At 35.2% G+C, this 19,686-nt stretch overlaps 1 protein-coding gene across 1 annotated transcript; it reads left to right on the top strand.

Moving 5' to 3' along the window:
* The first annotated feature begins 2,856 nt into the window (after positions 1–2,856).
* On the top strand, positions 2,857–19,140 carry LOC144848408 (hyalin-like). Its single transcript, XM_078705132.1, has 32 exons — positions 2,857–2,932; positions 3,704–3,946; positions 4,824–5,081; positions 5,603–5,842; positions 6,193–6,435; positions 6,748–6,990; positions 7,317–7,562; positions 7,945–8,190; positions 8,376–8,621; positions 8,774–9,019; positions 9,309–9,554; positions 9,961–10,206; positions 10,371–10,642; positions 11,107–11,274; positions 11,488–11,532; positions 11,933–12,038; positions 12,407–12,562; positions 12,735–12,816; positions 13,715–13,832; positions 14,032–14,102; positions 14,291–14,405; positions 14,841–14,950; positions 15,177–15,285; positions 15,463–15,683; positions 16,114–16,180; positions 16,276–16,367; positions 16,672–16,831; positions 17,278–17,310; positions 17,509–17,530; positions 17,711–17,764; positions 18,136–18,183; positions 18,881–19,140. The coding sequence occupies exons 1-32, from the start codon at positions 2,857–2,859 to the stop codon at positions 19,138–19,140; spliced, it is 5,088 nt and encodes a 1,695-aa protein (XP_078561258.1).
* The last annotated feature ends 546 nt before the right edge of the window (positions 19,141–19,686 follow it).

The following is a 19,686-nucleotide window of genomic DNA, read 5'->3' as shown; positions in this document are numbered from 1 at the left end:
AAATTTCTTCTTATACAGATATATCTATAACTTTCTTGTGATATTTTAAAACACATCATATTTTTGTATAAATGTATAATGTACAATTATAATTTGAATGCAATTACTTCTTTATCTTATAATTTTTTTAAAGATGTATTGTCCCCCTAAAAATGTTTTTTTTTTCAAATTTTTTGTTTAATATGCCATTTTAATGACACATAATAGTTATTCACTTTGACCAAAAACTGGATCAAAAAAAAAATTAAAGCAAAAATACACTTAAATTGTCTATCGGTGAAAATTAAACATTTCTTTGTCTTTTTATAAGTGAAATAATAATTTTTTTTTAAGTGAATAACTGCAAAATGGCCTATTTAAAGTCTGATTTTATTAATCTTATTTTTTCATGTTTTTGGGGGACAATACATCGTTAAAGAATAAAATGCAATCCTTATCTTGTAGAGATCAAATAAATTATTACATTAATAGTCTTTCACTTTTTACTTCTTAGATTCTGATAGTTGCAGGAACACTGGTGACTGGTAAGTGTAATAGTTAACTGGACAACACTAGTTTGTCCATACGTATACATTGTATGCAAATCAAAATGTAAACCAACCAAATTTCATTTGTACATCGTTAAAATGAATAAATATAAAAATGAAAAAATAAATAATATCGTTATCGTATAAACCTTAACTAAACAGTTTTTATTATAAATTAATCAAACATAATAATTAAACACTTATCAATATTGCGGCAAAAAAAATGGGCACATTCTATAATGAATTTTGCTGAATAAATAAGAATCGAATGTGGTGAACATTTGGCAAAAAATAAGGTACACAACGGTTAAAAAAGTAGGTTGCCCCCACCGGCCGTAAGCCTTAGGCTACGTTCATACACCGGGATCAGTGTGAACGTAGTCTTAGTACGGAATCTTGGAATAGGTCACTAGCAATGATTTGTCAACAAGCGTAGAGGGTCGACGGCAACATCAGGTTGTGACGTGGACTGAAACCAGTATAACGCAATCTGAAGGGGTTGTAACTATAAAACGATTTGTAGGCGACAAGATAGAGGAAATCCAGAAACAAGTTTGGGGATATAACATAACTGGAATATAATAAAGCTTTAAAAGTTAAAATAAGGATCTTGTATCATTCGTTCGTTGATTAACGGCCAATAAAAGTCTATGATAATCAGTGATATAGGACAGCGTGAGTGCAGACACAGGTAATTTGAAAAAAAAATCCCACTGATAGGCCTAAATAAAATGACATGGTTTGTTGATATATAACAATGTTAGTCTTTTAAAAGAAGTACAAAATTGTTGTCACGAAATGACCATTATAAACACAATATGATAAATAAAAATCTAATTTAAAAAAATGAACGTAACGTAAAAAATCAGATATAGGTACAGTACGGATTCACAGTTTATTCGATTTGCATAAAGAAATGCGTTTACACCTAATAAAAATATTCAATTTGTATATAAAGAAATTCGTGTAATAGCAATATACTCACCGCGCAGCCGTACAATATTGTCAGTCAGTTAATTAAGCATTATCCTGTTTCAGAAACTGGTGCAATAAGCGTGTCATGTGCTTCATCAACAAGCGTAGAGGGTCGACGGCAAAATCAGGTTGTGACGTGGACTGAAACCAGTATAACGCAATCTGAAGGGGTTGTAACAATAGAACGAAGCGCGCTATCAGGGGATACATTTCAGCCAGGAGTGACCAGGGTTTTTGAAAGGTTTGATGACAACAATAGCTGCGACGAGTGTTCCTTCACTATCACTGTTAACCCAGGTTGGTTTTTTACTTTTCTATAATTGATAATTACTTAGTAAAATGGATTAAATCAATGCTGTGTTTTATCAAACACATCAGATATCATTTCTGCAAAATACATATTAGAGGTCATCGCTCTGAGCTCTTTATTTTGCGACGAAAACGTCGTTAAACCCATGATGTAATGTGGAGTTCTATTCGTTGAGTTTGCATTTCCAATTTTCCACCCATTTGAAACTTTTTTTGGGTGTAGGCCTACGGTAGTCTAACAAACCTTAGACGACGAAGAAAATAAAATAATCTTTTAAATGCCAACTAAACATGCCTATGAGCCAACCATCAACTTAAGTCATACAAGGAGATTTCAATCATATTCAAGAGGGGCTTTTAAGCACATAGTGCTTTGCCTCAACTCCCGATTTTTGTTAGCAGAAAACAAGTAAAATAATTATACTATGTAATGGGACAAAATGACGTATTAGGCCTACATAATTTAGGTCCAGGTCGTCGGAAATCGAAAGATCACAGTGTACACATTTTCACTATTTCTGTTATGGAAAATGTCATAAGAAAATGATAACTTTGGAAGGATTAGACCACTACGATTGAACATTAATTGAAGCCCTCCCTCGATAGGAGAGCACATTAAAGTTCTCGATTGTTCGCATACGATCTAAATTGTAGTTTATGTTATACGGGGCGCAGTTTGGAACATGTAAAATTATGTTACAATTATGCGCCCCGTATATATAAACAGGTAACGTCTTTTTTAGGTACCTGCCAAAGCGGTCAGCAATATATATTAGGAGAAGGCGGTTGCTTTCGATTAACCCAAAGGAGTTATGACGCAGATGATGCAAATTATATATGTGCACGTTACTACAAGGGGGAACTAGCATCCGTCCATTCACAGGAGGCGCATGACTACATCCGGGACGTCCTGATACCTTATAATGACGTGTTCATCGGTTTGCGTAAATCGAACGGCAATTGGGGCTGGTATGATGGGACACAAGTAGACTTCACAGCGTATGGTAGTGACTGGGAAGAAATCTCAACTGAACTCTGTACTATTATGGACGACGGCTACAACTACATGTGGGAAGAGACGAGCTGTGGCAGTCGTCATAGGGGAGTTTGTAAACAACCAGGTAAGATAATAGTACAATTTGTTACTTAGAAAAATAAAATGTTGTCAAGTAAAGTACCTGTTTTTTTGTGTTTTTTTTACACGATAACTTCCCCAATTTTAAGTTATGGGCTACGTTTTGGGCATAGACCACTTACAGAACATGCATTATTTTTATTGTTTTAAACTCCTTCATATCATGCCTGTATGCTTTCTACAAATTCCTGCTTCTATTTCTGGAGTGACGCAAGATATATCTTTGCCTGTTGTGATTAAAAAGTATATCTTCGGAGACCACTACCCGCTTCGTGAATAAAATACTGAAAGATGAGGGCGTATCAATTTGATTTCTGGTGCGCGTTCGTACACAATTGAGGGGCTAGTGCTGTTCCGCCGTACCACGCCGAGAATGTCGCCATCCAATCGGGTTTGAACTATACCATGAAATCTAAGATTTAGTATACGGCATTTTTATGTCCACACTATAAGATGCTCAATTTCATCAAAATCCTTAATTCTGTTTTTATTTTATTTAAAAATGTAATTTTGATATTACTAGTAAGGCCAGTTTACACAGACGAGCGGTAACGGTAACACAAATATAGAATCTATGTTATTCCTTATGACCATTTACACAACGCGGCGGAACGGACGGGCGGTTTCCGCTCAGGATAGATACATATTTACGTGGGACAAGCTACGCGGTTTTCCGCTTTCCGTTACCGCTCGTCTATGTAAATTGACCGCTCTCGTTTTTTAATTGTTTGTTTTGTTGATCGTCTTTTTTCTATAGCATTCCCGGCACCAGCAATGAGTAACTGTCCAAATACCATCAAGGTCAACACTGATGCTGGAACAAACATAGGACGTGCTACCTGGACAAATCCAACAGCATCCAGCACATACGGGTCTGCTAGTGCGTTGACGAGTTCGCATCAATCTGGTGACGAATTTCCAATAGGAATGACGACGGTCACTATCAGTTCTACAAACGGCGTCGGGACGTCCGTCTGCAAATTTGTAGTACACGTTCAAGGTATGTGGTTCGGAGCATTTGGATCCTACTTACCAGTGAATTTTCCAAGCATAAAGCTCTGTCGATACTATCAAACTTTATGTGACAAAAAAGTGTGATGTGCCCATATATGGTGGTGATATGCCCAAATACGGCAGTGATATGACATCATCATTATCGATATATGGGCACATCACATTTTTTTGTCACATAAAGTTTTATAGTGTAGACTGAGCTTTATCCATTTAACAATCAAGTTGTACACATTACAAATATAATTCTAATTTGTCAATAGCATATGATATTGATCATCAACTGTACCTTTATACGTTATGCCAAAACATTAAAAACTACCTTTTTTACTTCAATGTATGCATAGTTACATTTATGCATAAAGCTTGGTTCCCACTAGCGACGCAACGTAACGGAAATTACGCAACGTAAGAAAATGCCCTTCCAATCATTGTATTTTCCCCCGCCTGCGTGTAATCAAACCTGCGATGTTTGCAGCACTGTTGCATCGTCGGTTCCCACCCACGATTACGCAATACAGCACTTTGCGTCAATACGTCGTAGCGTTGCGTTACGTTGCGTCGCTAGTGGGAACCACGCTTAAGCAAATTCCCTTCCAATAATTGTGTTTTCCCCCGCCTGCGTGAAATCTCGCCTGTGATTTTTGCAGCACTGTTGCGTCGTCGGTTCCCACTTGTGATTACGCAATACATCACTTTGCGTCAATACGTCGCTGCGTTGCGTTCTAGTGGGAACCACGCTTAACATGGCCCGTAAGTGGTTTTAAAATGGATTGATGGCACGTGGCCAGAAAGGATAATGATGGTGCCATGGTTCGTAACTAGTAAAAGCATTTTCGTATTAATATGTTATCATTTTATTTCAGATAACGAGTCACCAGTGTTTGATAACTGCCCTACTGCGGATGTTGTGTTTGACATTTTGCCAGGCGAAGTTACAATTACATATGCGTCACCCGGTTTAACAGCAACGGACAATGATGTAGTTTCCATTGATTGTATAGGTAGTGATGGGTGCGCAGGTGATGTTCTTGGACCAGGCACCTATGGAATGCGTTTTGTCGCTAAAGACCCGTGCATGTGTAATTTGCATACAATTTGTACATTTGATGTAATCGTTCGAGGTATTTAAATGTTTGTTATCACAATCAAGCGTGGTTTCCACTAGCGACGCAACGTAACGCAACCTACGAAACGTAAGAAAATGTCCTTCCAATAATTGTGTTTGCCCCCGTCTGCGTGAAATCAAACGTGCAATACAGCACTTTGCGTCGATACGTCGCTGCATTGCGTTCCGCTGCGTTCTAGTGGGAACCACGCTTTAGTATCATCATTGCCTACATGATAATTGATTCCTTTACAAGATACAATATACAAGTCTAATAAATGAATACAAGTTACTATCTTTTAAAGTTTTGATTAAATAAATTACATGCCATATACAGTGTTGAAAATCTGAAACGGCATTCATTGCTTCGAATGTACCATAAACATCAGTTTTTTAGGCCCTGTAATTTATTAATGCACTGCATGTTCTGTCGTTTAAATGCCTTTATTTTTAGAAAAACTGTCAATTGAAACATGATTTTGTAGTTATTTCTCAATCATAATCACATTTCGTCAAAAATAATACTCTTTTTATTAGATGTTGAACCACCAGCAATTACGTGTGGCAGTGATATTTCTCAGTCAACCGATAGTGGTGAAGATCATGCCGTCATTAGTTGGTCCAGCCCAACAGCAACGGACAACATTGCCGTCAGCTCAGTAACTTGTACACCTAATTCGGGCAGTCAAATACAAGTCGGTAACACAGTCGTGAATTGTGACGCCACTGATCTATCGGGAAACACGGACCAGTGTTCATTTAATATTGACATTGAAGGTACGTCTATCATACCAGATAAGCGACCGGTATCACGTCTAACGACACTAAACACCCTTCAGTGTCACGTCTTCTAACATAATATTCATTTCGTGTGATATTGTATAGTAGTACACTAATATGTACATTATTTAGGCCTCTTATAATCGCGTATATACACAAGCTTTGAAGGAGGCTCTATTGTGTTCCTGGTGTTTTGCAGTATCGTGTCTAGTGACGGCAACAGGCAAATACATTAGCGCCTAAATTAACTCCTAATATATATTAACGTTATCTGTACTTTTAGACCATCATATGCTGAAAAAATGTATAAAACATTATAACAATTGCATTTACCGTATCTCATGTAGATACTGAGCCACCAGAAATTGTATCCTGCCCTAACGCTGTAACAGCATCACTCGAAGACACTAACCCATGGGGCATTGGTAGTTGGGTGGATCCCGTGTTTGACGATAACTCAAATCAGTTCACAACGTCCGGAAGCCATTCCAACGGGCAGCAGTTTCCTCTTGGTGTTACCACCGTCCAGATTACAGCTACAGACGATGCAGGTCTCAGTGTCATCTGCACATTTGACGTGGACATAAACGGTAGGAATAATTAAATAAACATGATTAATTTTTCAGGACAGTATGTTTCGATACATTAACAAATGATTTGAAATTGAAATGCATCTACTTACTTATGTATCTATTTACTTAATTTCTATTTTGCTCTGCTTTTGTATTGAGCACTTTTGCTCATCAAGCCAAATACGCAAAATCATGATTATACATTGTAATTTTGTTCCTTAGGCAAGCAGAGTTACTTCTTTTTAACAAAATAATTTCAATATGAATACAAAATAATTTGTGAACAATAGTGACGTCACAAACTATCAATATTATTGCTTTTCTTTCAAGATATCACACCTCCTGTACTTTCCAATTGTCCCGATGACATCACTACGAACACAGCCACTGGGGAACCAACGGCTGACGTGACATGGGATTTGGTAGCAGCAACTGACAATAGCGGGGCAATCCCTAGCATTAATGATACTCGCACACAGGACACGTTCCAGATTGGTGAAAGCTACCTAGCAATCTGTGCAGTGGACGGTTCTAATAACATAGCACTCTGTGAATTTACAATCACAGTTATCGGTATGGGAAACCATATAATATAACTAGAAAGTTTGCTTTTAGGGTTTTAAGTAGATCTAGCTTTAGGAACAATTAAAAGCAAATATTTTAGCTCAACTCAAGTATTTTGACCAATCACGACGCGATGGATGATCCAAACTGTCCTTGTGGTTGGTCGATCACTTGCGTTGCCCGTACGTTGCGTCCAAGTGGAAACCAACGTTAAGTCTGTCCTAAATAATACCTAAATTAATACCTTAAGTATTCATATAAATATATCTATACTAACTTATTATTTGAATAAAGATGACATGTTCTCAATTTATTGTTTTGTTATTCTCTCGCAGATGATGAATTACCAGTGTTTACATATTGCCCACCTGATATTCACACACCATCTGAACCTGGCCTACCATCGGCTACCATCGACTGGCAAGAACCAGTCGTTACAGATAACTCTGGCTTGGAACCAATCATAAGTCAAACTAGAAATTCTGGGAGCGTGTTTACGATTGGTTCCGAGACAGTTACTTACGAAGCTACTGATTCGTCAAGTAATCAGAACACATGCGCATTTGACGTAATTGTTGAGGGTAAGACAATAATTACATTAACTGATTTATTTATAGTTTAGAATTTGTAACAATATTTATAACACACCTAAGTAAATTCTTGTCAATTGATTGGAGGATTGTGGGTCACATGATAAATGAATATACTCCGTTGAACACTTATACGTCTTCAGCCGTGCAATATGTTCGAGTGCTGCCTTCTCGAATGAGCTAGACCCGTCTACTGATATAGAACAAGGCCATATACATGGCTGCAGTCACGTGCTCAAGTTAGTGTTTACCGACCAACCGACGGACCAACCGACCGACATAATGAGTTGTAAAGTCTCGTTGCATGCGACTAAAAAAATACAATTAAAATGGTCTACAATGATAAATTACTAATTTTCTTTGCCATTAATAGATGAAGAACCTCCCGAGTTTACAAACTGCCCAACAGATATTGAGGATGTCGCATTGGACACAAGCGATTTTACACAAGTCACGTGGGTAGCACCTAGCAGCACGGACAACTCTGGAGATGCTCCAGTCGTAACTGTAAACTTCCAGTCTGGTGACAACATCTATATTGGAGATACAGACGTTGTCTACACTTCAACAGATGAAGCTGGCAACTTTAATACATGTGAATTCACTATCACTATAATCGGTAAAAATTATCTTATAAATTAATACTTATTCTTAAAATGAAAATATAAATTGTCTAGGCCTACATACATCAAGACTGTTTTAATATCTCAAAAAGTTTCCGAATCTTTGTAAGACTTCGGATGAATTAAACGAAATTGGTATCACTCTAGGCCTACAATAAATGATGTGATCTTTATCTTGCAGATATTACCGCCCCTGTATTCAGCAACTGCCCTCAGGATCTTACAGGTTTTTCAGATCCTAATGTTGCGACAACAATCGTTTCATGGGACTATTTGAACGCAACTGACAACAGTGGTGAGAATCCATTGATTGCTGATCGGGAAGTGACGTCAATGGAACTCCAAATTGGATTTCATCTTATTTTGTTCACCGCTGAAGATGCTGCGGGAAACATTGAATATTGCCAATTCAATATAACAGTATTAGGTAAGAAGAATTAGCAACATAGCTTAGAAAAGAATTCCTTCAAGGGTTAATAGATAGAGCTAGTTGATAGAGATAAATAATTTTCTTTATAAATGAGGTTTTTCCGAGTTTCTCTTTCAGCGCTTCATAAACAAACTGTGCCTACTTTTCAGATGATCAATCTCCAGTTATTCATAACTGCCCTGCCAATGTTACGGTCTCTACGGATCACAGAATGCCAACAGCGACTGTCTTCTGGGATAGCATTAATGTTACGGATAATTCAGGAGAAGCACCCACAATGCATCACTTGCACTTGTCAGGGGACGAGTTTACTATTGGTTTCCACACTGTAAACATTACTGCTGTTGATCGATCTATGAACACAATAACTTGTGTGTTTCATATACTAGTTGAAGGTAATCGCAATCGATCGTATTGCTTAAGCTTTGATCCCATTAGGACGCAACGTAAGTACCTAGACGTAACGCAAGCGAGTTGAATGACCAATGACAAATAATCCATCGCTTGTGATTTGTCAAACAAACAAGTATTAGTAGAATATTTTTATAAAACAGCAATACGCATAATTACATCCATATTCAGAAGGAGTGAGGCGATGTTTTGTTTTTTTTTTAAATATATAGAATAAACAATTAAATAGTTATCATGCATTCATTATTATCTATTTTCTTGGGCATTTACCAGACACCGAAGCACCTGTATTTTATACCTGTCCCATGGATATTACTGTCAACACAGAGTACAGATTGCCTTCGGCACGCGTGGAGTGGGACTTCCAAAACATTACCGACAATTCTGGACACCATCCAGCAGTTACTACCAATTACGTGCCAGGAGAGGCTTTTTCTTTGGGCCAAACAAAAGTCATCTACATTGCTTCAGATGGTGCATCAAACGTACAGAACTGTTCTTTCATTATTACAGTTTTAGGTATAGCTTTATGTTAATACTAGTCTTTAATATATTGTTTTGCATGGCAAAATCAATATATTGATATAAAGTTTGCAGTACACCACGTATATATAGTTTCTCGACGTCTCGATCAATATACTTCGATCGTCCCCGGGAGTGAGAATGCAGAAAGTCTAGTAAACTGGGAATATAAGGGAAATTGGGTGGGACTGGTGCGAAAGCTAAAACAATAGTAAGGTTCACAATGGACGGAATGGAAAACTAGCTATAGAAGAGTGTTGTTTCTAAGCACTTTGCTGTTCATACTAAATATAGGTGGTGTACCGCAAACAGTCATCTTTAATATGTTACCTGCACTATTACATTTTATACCATTGTAGTAATTCTGTGTTCATAGAAATGTATTGTTACATTATTTCGATAGATTCAGAGAAGCCATATTTTAGTTACTGTCCTTCTGACATTTCAATTGGTACTGATGATGGTCTGTATACAGCAGTGGTGAATTGGACCCAGCCAAGTGCATCGGATAACTCACAGATCCCGCCTACCATTACGTCTGATCATAACACTGGTGACGTATTTCTCTTTTCCACAACTGCAGTCACCTTCAGAGCCATTGACGAAGCGGCGAATTTTGAACTATGCCAGTTTGAAATTGATGTGTTTGGTGAGTAGACTAGGCCTAATGTCTGAAAAAAGAATCAGTAGCGGTATGTGCCGTTTAAACGTTAAAGGTTTAACTCTGCTGATCTGCTGCGAACTCTACTATTCATATATTGATGAGATCTGTCTAACTGCTTATAAACAGACAACTTTTTTTTTCAATTTCAGACGATGAACCTCCAGACTTTGTTAACATGACCAGTGACATAGAGATTTTTATTGATGCGACCGAGACGAACTCATCTGTGGAATGGAACGAACCTCTTTCCACCGATAACTCTATGATCCCGCCGACAATCTCATCAACACATAGTTCTGGAGACGTTTTTATCATTGGAAATACAAGAGTCGTTTATACCGCTACTGACACTAGTGGAAACAGCGTACAGTTCACATTCAATGTGAACATCCGCGTTGCTTTTCAAAATCTAGGCGCGTTAGTAAGTAATCTTTATTTTGATAACGTGGCGTATCCTCTGCCGCATTATTTTTTTTCTATTGGGTTAAGGCAGAAATCATGAATAATTCATGACCCTAATTATTTTCTATGATGAAGAATTACAAGATAGCTGACCTACTTCCTAAATATACTCACTTAACCCTCTAAATAATGTCTCTCAACTATTACAACAAAAACGGATAATGTTGGGCATCGAACACAACGCGCTAGACCCTTAGTCTGTTTGGCATGGAAAAACCTGTTGACACGAGGTATAATATAATATATAGCGACACCTATAATGTCATAATGAGGGTCATGAATTTTTCATGACTTCTGCCTTAGCCTCATAGGAGAAAAATGCTTCCTGGCCTCGCTACAGAAAGCTTGCGTTCTTTGACCCATTCGAAAAAGAATATAATTGACATGAAAAACAAATAATTGACGGGTTAATTTTTTTTCAAGATTAACGGATCATCATCAGCAGATAAATTACGCATATCCGGAATTGCATCAAAACTAGCAAATCCAAGACAACTCTCAAACAATGAAATTGATATGCTATCATCAGTGATTATTGAATTAGCAGATGGAGTGTTTGTGTCCGATCGTGATATAAAGCAAACAGTAGAGGTAAACATTTTACTTATTAACAACAAGTAGCCACAATAGCGATTTTTTAATTTTATAACGGCGGACATAAAACAGATCATAGACTCGTTGCGTCATGGTAAACGTTTCAGTGATTTTGAGTCCCTATTTAAATTTCAATTAATTGATATTTTTAGATTATCTTAGGCTAATAGAAAAAAACTATCTTGTAACAATTTGTTTATTTTTTATCAGGACGTTGTTTCAGTGACAGATATAGTCGTGTATAATGAAATTAAGGTACTGTATACGCTTTAATTCTGCTTCCTGTATAAATGTAATCATATTTAATATTCAGGATTACAATAAGATACCCTTTTAAATGTCCATTTTAATTATCAGATCGCGTTTAAAGCCTAGTTTACACTAGCAATCTTTACAAAATGTATGTTTCCTTCTTCTAACTTTATTTCTGCAGTTTCTCGAAGTTTGTCATCTTGTACACTAGCAAACTTATAACATTTTTTATTCTTAATAAACCCAGAGTTTCTAAATAAACGTTTGGCAGTGTAGACTTCTGCAAACATGCAGATTGTCAAGGTATTCAACTGGTCTACACTACGAAACTGTTCTTGACAAAAACTTTTTCTCGAAATTCTAAACAAAAAACAGCGTAGCTTTTCTATTATTTTGGTTTCAGGAAATCAATAAACAAATCGATATGATTATAGCCACTGAAAAGGTGATGCAACAAGTTGTAAATTCAGAAGAAAACGTTGATTTAATCCAACCATCAAAACACGTTGGTAAGTATCTAATTGTGGGCATATCAATTGTTTGTGCAGAACGAGTAGGCCTACACAATTAGAGGAATTGCCAAAATAGATGAATTGCGGAACTAGAGGAATTGCAAAGTAGAGGAATTGCACCAGTAGAGGAATTAGGAGCAGTGGAATTATAAAGAAGATTTGCCAAAGTAAAGGATTTGCAAAAGTAGAAGAGTGATCAAAATAGGGAAATTACCAAACTAGGGAGGAATTTAAAAGTAGAGGAATTCCAAAAGTAAACAAATTGCAAAAGTAGAGAAATTATAAAAGTAGCCAAATTGCGAAAACTAGAAAAACTACAAAAGTATAGAACTAGTTATTGAAGTATATGTGTTTTTTTTGCTTAGTTTCCAGCATTACACCAATTAAATCCGGAAATTGGACTGTTCACATTTCCAAAGATAAAGATGACTTTGCTGTTACTAAAGATAATTCTGTAAACAAAAAAACAAAAGACAAATGTTATGTAAGGTTAGATGCCAATTCTGCTCGTGGGATTGACGGTAAGTATTATTCTAATGATCTCTCAATCCTGGCCTAGGATGAGGGTCACTCAAACTGTTTTCAAAATAACAACAGAATAAAAAATAAATAAAAAAAATGAAATTAATTTAATTTAACTTATCTTTGAATTTTCTGTAAATTAATGATAATTAATAACTATTTCGTCTTCAGAAACAGCAACGATTGTCGCTACATTTTATGATAAAGATGTAATTATTGAAACTCAGAGTGATTCCATTAAAATGGAAGAAAGGTAATAACAGTCAATTTCCAGTACAGAGTATAGTGAGCAATACAATGACAAAAGCCTTTGCGCACGCGTACAAATACAAAACAATCTTTACTCATCTTAACCAATGTAAATGCGCAAGAACTTGTGTGTGTTTCTGTGATTCTGTTTTATTTAAATTTATTCAGGTATACAAACAAATTTCAAAAAGACCAAAAAGAGACAAATTCACAGCAAAACTACATATAAAATTAAAACATAAAAAATTCCACATATTCATCTTAATTATTAAATGATATTATCAGATTTATTATTTTAAATTTCAATTCATCGGTATTATATATAAAAGTCTCTTATTTGTATATATAAAATATCTTAAATTTACGTACATTATTTTTTTACATGAATTCATTTATTCCAAAACAAGCACAAAAAGAACATAACAATATACACAAAATGGGATTTAAAATGGGATAAAACTAAACATTAAAAAAACATGAAATAAACTTCCGCAGCAATACAAGCACTGTATTATCATCTAAGAGCACCGGGTTTTCAGAATCAACATCATTCTAACAAGCACGAATGTGCGATACTCGGGGTACAGCAAAAGAAGCTGTAATGACGTCATAAGACCGGATGTAACGTCACATACACATCAATAACCTCGCTACTAAATACGGCTATACGGTACCATCTTTGAGACGTGATGTGGCTGCATCCGGTTTGAAATTTAAAAATATGGCTCTATAGCTTTGAGGACATGTCCCTGTAGTATATTCATGCCAAATCCCAGCTCAATATTACAACGAATAAGGGAGGAGTAGTACTTTATAAATCGCACTTTTTACTCAATAGTGTCCTAGACTTGGGTACCCCGAGTAAAAAAGTTATCTATATGTTCTATTCATATGTATTTCAGTATCGAAGATAAGAGTGGTGTTCCCCACACGCTTGCAACTGGACTGTTGTCATACAGTATAGGGACAAACACGACATCATTCCAAGTTTCAGTGGAATTTTCAATGGAGTTAGATTATGTAAGTTAAACATAGGTTTGAACTACAACTACAAATTTATTAAAACAACTTTAAAACAACCAAAGCCTTCCGTACATTGTTTCCATAATGCATACACATTATTATTATCAGGGAAGAGTTCATTTACTTAATTTCCCTCTTCCCTGATTATTATATAAAATAATACAACTTGTTACCAGTATACTGCTTTTTGTTTTAGTCTCTTATATCATCTGATGAAACATATTTCACTGAAAATGCACTTTGTGTATTTTGGCACGAAAGTAAACGGTACGTACAGTTTTAACTAACCACATAGTAAATTATTCTAGCAAGTATAAATATCTGAAGTTTCTGTCCTGAAAGAATTATCGATTAAATTAAGATGCATTATAAGAATTTCCATTCGATCGGTAATAAATTTTCTTTTAGTTTGTAACTATGAACATTATTCCAAATGTAATATATTTTTCATTCAGGACTTGGTCAACTACTGGTTGTAAAAACATTGGATATGTTGATAGGCATGTGAAATGTAAATGTGATCACACAACAACATTTGGAATTTTTACTCCGGTTGAAAAACCAGTTGAGGTCAGTGGATCCGATCAATTTATATATGACTATTACTATGTTATTAAATAGTTTAATACTCTTTTTAGTAAAGTATAAGGTGTGGAGCAAACCCATTTGTTTATTAGTTAACCATTTATAGGCTAAAATGAAACAAATCATAATTCAACATTATCGTTTCTCATACCAAGGCAATCTAATAATAGGATCCTGAGATCAAAGGGTTTATCTATGGCTGTGACACGATCAGTTCAACACCCCTTAACCGACACCGAGGAGAATATAGTACAGTGTTGTTGGTATTTGTCGCAGCCAGACATAAGATCAAAGGACTGTTACTATCTTCGCAAGGCGAGCTCAGTGTCCTGTTGTTAGATTGCCTTGCTTATACTACTGTAGCCTCTCACTATCAACACTATCACATCATTTTCTATATTAATTACACTGTATTTTCAGGAGGAGGGCTTCGACTATGCTCGGCTAGGCGAAAGGCTAGGCATATATAGTATATGCATAGTTTCATTCATAGGAATATTCTACGTTGCCAAGTTTATCAATACTATATGGTAAGTATGCCTAAAATTCTATAATTCCATCAGTCTTGTGTAAATAATCTTTAAATTTTAGCTTAGGTGGTGGAATTTCAGAAGCAACGAAAGGAAGGGCTTGAAGGGGTCTTGACTCTTAACTTCCCCCACCTTCTCTATTATTCTCCTGACAATGCAAACATTATGCTACCTGGATGATTGGACTGATCTATGATATTCTATAATATTTTTCTGATAAATCCAGGGGTTTGTTCAGAGGACCTGGAATGGTGTTCATTTACTCCAATCTACTGTTATCGACATTCTGCGCTACGATACTATTTATAGTAAACTCCGAAGTAATCGAATATCACGTAAGTTAATAATGTATAGAGATGCCTACACGAAACATTAATTCATTATTTTGTATTGCTGTTTTTGGTAATTTGAAATTATTTGGTTCGAATTTAAGTCTCAAAAACATTAAATATTTTGCGAGACTTCTTGTAATTTGTTTAAGAATCATGTTTTATTTCGTATCATCTTCACAGATGTACTGTAACATATTTGGCGTACTTTTGCACTTCTTTTACATGGCCATTCTCTTGTGGCTGACGGTTGAGAGTGTACACTTGTTCATGCGTGCCAACCAGTACAGCGTCCAAGGAAGTCCTTCGAAGAGGATAGGTTACGCTACGTTTGCATATGGAGGGTCTTTAGTGATTGCGGCTGTGTTTTTTGGTATTCATCATGGATACGGTGACAGTGAAGGGTAATTATTTTAATTTTTAAGGGGTTAAACTTTTAAGGGTTACATTTTTAGGGGGTAAAACTTTTAGGGGCTTTAATTTTTAGGGGTTTACTTTTTAGGGGGTTACATTTTTAAGGAGTTATATTATTAGAGGGTTAAATGTTTAAAGGGTTACACTTTTAATCTATTAATTTTGAAGGGGTTACATTTTTAGGGTGTTAATTTTTAGGGGTTTAAATTTTAGGGGGTTAAATTTTTAGGGATTAAATTATTGGGTTGTGCTTAACCAACCTTTGAAATATTTTTTTTTATTTTTCGCAGTATCAACAATATGTAACAACGTTCAACTAACTATTGAAAAAAGTCAAAGACTAGTTTTTAAAGCAGGATTTATTTTGATCCATTTAAAGAAAATTGCACTTAATGTTACCTTTATTTGTTTGTTTTACAGATGCTGGTTAAAGTTTGAAGCAGGTGGTCTAGTTGCTTTTGTATTCCCTTCGATGACGCTCATTGTTGTAAGTATTCGTACATGGCGGTTAAGACCACACTAGCTTTTTATAGAGGATTTCTTGATCATGGAAACTAAAAATATACAATTGTATTTATTTAGGCAAGAATTACGCTACTGGTTTTACTCTCGTTGCGTAAAATTAAAGGATCGAAGGGATCTAAGAGAGCAGAAGAGATCAAATTGCATCTCAGGTAGGACCCATCCTCTTTCTCTTAAGTTTCTACTTCATAATAAACCAAATAAAAACACTATTAAACCAAGGCAACCTAAAAACGGGATTCTGAGCTCCGGAGATCAACGGGTTTATCTGTGGTTGCGACCCGATAGTTCCACGCCCCTTAACAGACACCGCGCGCCGCGAGAAAATATGCTCATAGTACAGTAGTACTGGTGGTATTTGTCGCAGCCAGACATAAGATCAAAGGACTGTTACGAGTTCCTATCTTGGCAAGGCCTGTTTTTAAATTAAACACAATTGTTATTTTCTTTTATCAGACACTGTACATACGGTTCACTATACTTGGTACCTCATCTAGTCCTCACCTGGGCCTTCGTTATACTGGCAGATAGAGAATACCTCTATTGGTTGATATTCTATATCTTATTTTCCTCGAACGGAATAACCATTTCTGTATACTGCTACTTTAGCAAGGATGTAAGTATTTAGTACTAAGTTATTTATACCACCAATCTATAGTATGGAACATCCGTCTAAAATCTTATATTCGTTCAGATATATAATTGTTATATTCTAGAAAAGCACTTGATTGTTATGTCTTGCTCTCCGCTACAACGCAACGACGGAAGCGCAACGCGAGTAATTTGACCAATCACAAGCGAGGGATTATCACTTGTCATTGGTCAATTTACTTGCAGTGTGCGTGCGTCTAAAGTAGGAACCAAGCGTTACAGTGCCGTCTCCGGACGTGTAACCGTCTTTAGTAAGGCTCTTAAAAAACATCTTACCTTACAGTAATATTAAAAATATTACCTCAGGCTGCGCTTTATACGTTCATACAGTACACAATCTATACAATTATAGTATATTTTATACCGTACTAGCCATTACAAAAAATTAGTTTTTATTTTATATTTTATCAGATTACAGATGTCAGAGATGAGATAAAATTGGCTGTAAGTGGACCATTTCAATTGTTTGATTTACATTAGTATGATAAATGTATCAACTAGGCCTAATACAACTTCATCAGTTTACTACTGTATCTTTAGAAATGTGACAACTTACAAGGCTAAGACGATATGAGTTCAAAAGTGGATTTCTGTAATGTAGCAATATACTAACTATTTGTTTTACTTTTTTTTCAATTCTAGTCGATTCTGATAGAGGAAAAACGTAAGTATTAACACATTTGTTTAGCTAACATACATATTAAGAGGTTTATGACAGTAATAACTAAACAAAATGAAAACTTGTTTCGTTTTTGTTTGATAAAATGCAATAATTTTAAGGAGCTTTGGTTAATTCCTGATGATTTGTTTAACTTTTTGATGAATGACATTTTTTAACTTTTAGGACACTCAATTGCCAGTACAGTTAATACCACGATGTCCGAACTTGAACCACGCAGTAAGTAGAATTACATCGTAGTATACCAAATGAATAACATGTTGAACAAAACTATTTAATTTTATCGTGAATAATTTTGACAAAATGTAAAACTGAAAAAAATGCTCTTACCATGATCTAACCTTAAAGGAACACAAATGATAAATATTTTTTATATTCTTGTTCGCTTCAAAATGAATGTATAATTTATTAATATAGTAAATGCATTAATATATTATAATAGTACTATTAATGTAATGTAGGCCTAATATGTATTCCTATCACAGCAAATTGAATTGGAAAGGTAATAATTTGTATACGTTTTTGGAGAATTGAAACATTAGCTTTTGCAGCAAAATAAAAAAAACAATTTTAAATTTCTATTTGTATAGGAATGAGTATCATAACGATAGAAAGCTATGATTACCCAATTGAATCTGGTAAGTATGTTCTACTGCCTTTCTAAAGTGTATAAGAACGTAGACGCAACTTAAGCGAGTTGACCAATGACAATCGACAGTTTGAATATTTCATCGCTTGTGATTGGTCAAATCACTTACGTTGCCTTACGTCCTTGTGTTGCCTCGCTAGAGAACCAAGCTTTAGTAAAAACTGACATTCTCTATTTAGTAAAAATACCGAGATGGAAAAAGTTTTTTTTGTTTAGGATATTCCTAATCACAGGACGTTCCTATTGAGGTGGTACTCTTATATCAGGGAATAATTCATTCTTCTCTGCTTACGTTAAGCGGATACTTTCCCATGGAATGAACGAGGAGCTTAGCACTACACCAACACTCAGAAGATGGTCGTATTGTGGGGACACACGTGTTTACATACTCTCTATTTGTATTTACCTAAAAATAAGTTATAAACATTGTAAACATAAATAAAACATCATGGGAAGGGCTAAAATATTCAGAACTAATCAAATTCAACCTAAACATTGAAGAATAAATAATTAAATAATAAGGGCAACCTTTCTAAACTTAATATACATAAAACGTTTTTCTTAAAATTTTCTCTCGAATATATAATTCTCCTTTGAAGCACAACAATACATATCTTAGACAAACAAATAATATTCTATCATTTATTTTGTAAAAAAAATTACTGTATAATTTAATATTTTTAAAGAGGAAATCTCAAATACAGTAAGTGAAACCAAACTTAATGATGACGCTGAAGATATAAATGACGAACCAATAGATCAACTAAACGAACCAGTTGACACGACAAGTGAATCTGAAGCAGAATCTACTTCGTCCTCCTCTTCATCTGACAGTGAGGATGAAGAGACAGATATAGAAGAAAAAGATGAAAGTAAAGTGGAAAAAGAATCAGAAAACGATAGTAGCAGTGATAATCATGATAGCGATGACGACATGTTTAGATAAGGATCATTAAATATAAGTAATTGTCCTGATATAAATTACAGTTATAAGTAAAAGATGACTTGGTAAGAGTTCTTTAAGTCTCTGCGATTTGTATGCTAAGAAGTCAGCGAGTGAACGTTATTTTAAAAGAATACAGTTATCAGATGATGCTGATGGCTTCTAGATATATTTCAACAATCGATATGACATTTTACCCAAAGATGAGGATCATGGGTAACTTATAAAAATGACGTTTAACATTAAACGATTGACAGATAATGGCTGTACAATGTACAATGTAGATGTACAATTATCAATTATTTTATATAAATAATTGATATGCATAATTTCTTAGTTGTAAATACCCCAAATGGGCTTCCACTGTGTAGGCCCTAATTAATTGAAATTGTAGGCCGAGTATTACCACGTTTGTATAACAGTTAATAGTTAGTAACTTATTAATATTATACGTCTTGTAAATATATAAATATATATTATTCTATATTATAAGTACAGCATTATTGTATCTACCTCGTTATTGTTCTCAAACTTGTGTGTATTAAGAAA

This window comes from Antedon bifida, chromosome 7 (genome assembly GCF_963402885.1).
Source record: "Antedon bifida chromosome 7, ecAntBifi1.1, whole genome shotgun sequence".
Classification (NCBI taxonomy): Eukaryota; Metazoa; Echinodermata; class Crinoidea; order Comatulida; family Antedonidae; genus Antedon; species Antedon bifida.
The sequence above is the reverse complement of the archived record's forward strand: the minus strand, read 5'-3'. Positions and strand labels throughout refer to the sequence as shown.

Excerpts from the sequence above, each read along its gene's own strand:
- LOC144848408 (XM_078705132.1), top strand. The coding sequence starts at position 2,857 with ATGGACGACGGCTACAACTACATGTGGGAAGAGACGAGCTGTGGCAGT. Across the intron at positions 9,020-9,308 it reads GTTTCATATACTAGTTGAAG|ACACCGAAGCACCTGTATTT; the intron begins GTAATCGCAATC and ends GGCATTTACCAG. Across the intron at positions 16,832-17,277 it reads ACTGCTACTTTAGCAAGGAT|ATTACAGATGTCAGAGATGA; the intron begins GTAAGTATTTAG and ends ATATTTTATCAG.